The 4,181-nt window shown below is 30.9% G+C and overlaps 1 protein-coding gene across 1 annotated transcript; it reads right to left on the bottom strand.

Moving 5' to 3' along the window:
• Window positions 1-298: 298 nt before the first annotated feature.
• On the bottom strand, window positions 299-2,923 carry LOC101490249 (syntaxin-22-like). The gene is made up of 7 exons (XM_004493050.4): window positions 2,620-2,923; window positions 2,451-2,544; window positions 1,860-1,999; window positions 1,442-1,510; window positions 1,072-1,229; window positions 867-967; window positions 299-716 (listed from the first exon to the last, which is right to left on the bottom strand). Exons 1-7 carry the CDS (start codon window positions 2,790-2,792, stop codon window positions 651-653), a joined length of 801 nt encoding a protein of 266 aa, XP_004493107.1. The 5' UTR covers window positions 2,793-2,923; the 3' UTR covers window positions 299-650.
• Between the last annotated feature and the right edge of the window lie 1,258 nt (window positions 2,924-4,181).

The raw sequence follows: 4,181 nt of genomic DNA, 5'->3' as shown, positions 1-4,181 counted from the left end.
AAATATGTTCATTAAATCAAAATACATTCTTAATATCATTAACTTGATTTCAAATGCATACTTGGTAATTATATTACCAACTTAATTTTATTATAGTTGGTACAAATATCAAGAGAGAGATAAATTAACATTTTATAATTTTAGAAAAAAAATAGAATATTGTTAAGACAAGAGACTAGGATAATATAAAAAATTCTATAGAAACTTGTTAACTTGCTCATACTCATTCTTGGTGGGAATAAATTAGCAAATTACATTTAAAAATTTGTCAAATAAAGATATTGGAGATATACGGTGGTTGTGTTAAAATACACACATGCAGTTCACTATTAAGTATTTGGTAATTTGTTATACATTGTTTGCAAGCTAATATAATATTTCAAGAGCAAATCCTATGTATTACAATATTAAAATAGAGGACATATTTTCTTAAAATCGCTTGACCTAAAGTCACTTCTTCCAACTTTCAGCAGCTAATGTTCAATGAAGATATAAAACTGCTAGCAGCTGTTGGATGTGTAGGGGCGCAAAATACATTCTTCAACACAACACACCATCCGAATGTGAAAAAAATTCGTCAATTTAAATCAATCTGGTAAAAGTAATAATGTGAGAGTAAAAAAAAAGTCCAACTTGAGTAGCCCTTCAAACTAAATAATGAGTGCAATAACTAAAATGATCACCACCACTATAAAAATTGCAAGCACCCACCAACACTGCAATACAAGAAAAGTTAAATAAAAGTCATATATATGGCAATGATATACTAGTATTTATAACGTTACTACCCAAAAAATAATGTTGCACATTTTGCAATATCAACCATGAAATTGACAGCAATTATTCAATCTATCTTCATGACTCACCCATGAAGTTTTCGATTTCACACTTTTGGAAGCTTTGGCTAGCTGGACCTTAGCTTGAGCTGTTGTACCAGCTGACGTATCTATATTTGATTGAATGTCATCTGCCAGAATGATACAAACAAAATGAACAAAAGGAATAATTAAATTTTGTAACACAAAAAACAAGCTATATATATATATATAGCTCAACTGTGATTTTATTTACCAATAACAATCCCCTGATCTTGAACCAGAACAGCAAGATCCTTGAATATTTCATTTACTTGTCCAATTTGCTCTTCCACTTCTCTAAGACCCTGATCTCTTTCTTCAATCATGGCCTCATTGAAGGATATTTCATTATCCAATAGAACTATCTCTTGCCTGCAGTTTTATTTCAGTGATCATGCAAATCATACCGTAAAATATTTTACTACAAATCTTTCTGAAATCAAGAGTTAAATAATCCAAAAATAAGCTGTGCGTCTTTGTCTTTCAAAGATACAAATTGTTTACAAATTTACATTAATAAGATGAACATTGAATAGAAATCAATTGGTCCAGGGAAATAGCTGAAATGTTGTAGACTAACTAACCTCTTATGCTCTCTTATAAAAGGTTGGCTTTCAGGGTATTCCTCAACCGATTCTTGACCAGGGCCAGAGCTGTTTGCAAACACACAAATGACAGGAGAATTCAATATTTGTTAATGAAGATAAATAAGGTAATCTAAAGGAGAAACAAATAAAGAAAGTAGGTATAGTGTGATGATTTTGGTCCCTAAAAAATCAACACTCATCCACATTAGTCCTATACTGAGTCTCAGATAAAGTCTCTGCTGGGAATTAAAACACTACTTTTATCAGATACAGAAATAAAAAATGAATAAAGATTTTATAGGAATTCAAGTTCATCAGTAGTTCCTTCAAAAAAAAAGTTCTAACAGTAATGTTTTTTATGGACTAAAATCATAATTTTCCCAATTATTTTACAATTATACAAAGAATGATTGACCTTGTTGGTAAAGAAGAAGCAGGGGCAGCAGGAGTGTAAGTTGATTCGCGCTCAGAAGCAAGGTGTTGAACTTTCTGGAATTCTTGCAATGTGGTTTGGAAATCTCTTGCCAGCTTAGCATCTTCAATTTTCTTACTAGCCTGCTTAAACAAAGGATTACTAAACACAAATACATAGCCAAAACCCAATAATAAATTGCAAGGCCAAAAAGCAAACAGAAAGGGTATGATCAATTGGCTTATGGTGCAAGCAAGTGGTCAAGTAAAATGGTTAATGTACTTCCGTTAAAGTCAAGATCACAGCTAAAGCAATCACCATAACCTCCCGGCCGAACTCTGGATTACTAGACCCCTTTCCTAGGGTTTAAACTTATGGTGCATGACTTGCTATAAGTAACTAATTTCCTAATTTTCAACAAGGCTTGTCTTTCTTGGAAAATTAAAATTTCCAAATACAAACTCTAATCCAAGTTCTTTTCTGGGTAATGATATGATCAATTGTGCGTAATCAAAGGTCAAAGTCACGATTAGAAAAAAGAATAATAAAATAAACAAATGAAAAAAAAAATTATAATAAGTGAAACATATATACATTGGCATTAGCATCACGATTAGATTGAGACAAAGATTTAAGCTTAGCAGAAGTATCCTTCACCAGCTGCAATATCCTCTGCCTTGTATTGTGCCTACCAAACACACACCATACTTTATCAAATTAAATAAACCAAAAAATAAAACTAAATTAAGAAATGTAAACGTACAATTTCTGACGGTGTTCTGGAGTGTCTTTAACGGTTCCAACGGAATCGACTAATCGCCGGAAAGTAGCAACAGCGGTGTTGATCTGGAAAATTCCGGCAGCGATGGCTTGCGACGGTGACTGATTTCGCCGAGAAGGAGGGTTGGACCCACCTTGAATATCTTGAAAACTCATGAATGAATGAATGAATGATTCTCTCAACGCGAAAAGTAGTTATGAGATAGTTTGGTTTTGAAATTGAATTATTGAGCGAATTGTTTTTAAATTATTGAACGAATTGGGTAGTGGCACCTTAACACAGTCCCTACCTACCTTTCTGTTTCTGTCTTTAGATCATACAAATATAAATTATTAAAATATTTGTATTCAGAAAGAAAAAAAATATGCACCTTTCACTTTTTTATTATAAATTTGATAACTAATATTTAATAAATTAAAAATATTTTCAATAAAATTAACAATCAATTTGTGTTATCATAAATTAAATGTCTTATGAAAAGTAATATAATAAACTTATATAATTATTATATATTGACACTATTGACCAAAATAATGTTACATGCATAATTAATTGTTAAAGTATAACTTTTTCAAAAAGTGAACATATAATTTGATCAATTTGTTGTCAAGGACAAATATTTGACAATGTAAATTATAATTATTCTTCAAAATATGAAATAAATAAATAAATAGTTAAAGTACAACAAATTGTTAAATATATATTACAAAATATTATTATGAGAAAATAAATATACATATATTCATCCAATTGGAACCTGTTTTATACATTTTTTTTAAATCTTTTATGACAGATTTTATGTGTATTCAAGGTGAACAATCTTTCAAGTTTTATACTAATTTGACTTGAATTCTCAGTGAAGTTTTGTTTGTTTGTAACAAGTTAATATTTTAGGTGATAACAAGCTAACATTTAATTAGTTATTCTTAAAACTGTTTTGCGATATTAAAAATTTTCAAATTTTGAACATCGTTTATTTTATTAAGTAAGAATTATTTTTTATGACTATTTTTAATTCAATTGATTTTAAAACGGAAAAACAAAAGCTTCAAAAAAAATATATCAGCAACCCATTTCACGACACATTGCCCTACCTACCATCTCAACCCGTTGCCTTGCAACTAAGTGCCACCGCGCCGCACTTTGCCTCCTTGCATGCCAGTCGCCGCCTGAGTTGTCATGCCTGCCGTCTTTGGATCAAAAGCTTTTGCCGTCAACTTTCACAGAGTATTTCAATCGTATTTAACCATTTTTTTTTTGGAAGTGGCATATAGATTCATAGTTCATATATAATAACGTGGTAATAGTTCGCGATTTCGAATTCCAACGGTTTTACAATACAATGTCACAAAAGTTACCTCTATGCCAACTTTTTTTTTTTGTGAAACATGAGAGATCTCCCTCAGTTGGAAAATAAATAAACAATTTATAAAAGAAAAGTATTTTAAAATAAACACTAACCACCTATGTGGTTTTATCAAATAGAGAATCACCTTCTTTATTCATTCAATAATGCTATTCACCCCCCCCCCCCCCCCCCCCCC

The sequence above is a fragment of the Cicer arietinum genome, chromosome 3 (assembly GCF_000331145.2).
Source record: "Cicer arietinum cultivar CDC Frontier isolate Library 1 chromosome 3, Cicar.CDCFrontier_v2.0, whole genome shotgun sequence".
Lineage (NCBI taxonomy): Eukaryota > Viridiplantae > Streptophyta > Magnoliopsida > Fabales > Fabaceae > Cicer > Cicer arietinum.
This window is presented reverse-complemented; position numbering and strand designations above follow the sequence as displayed.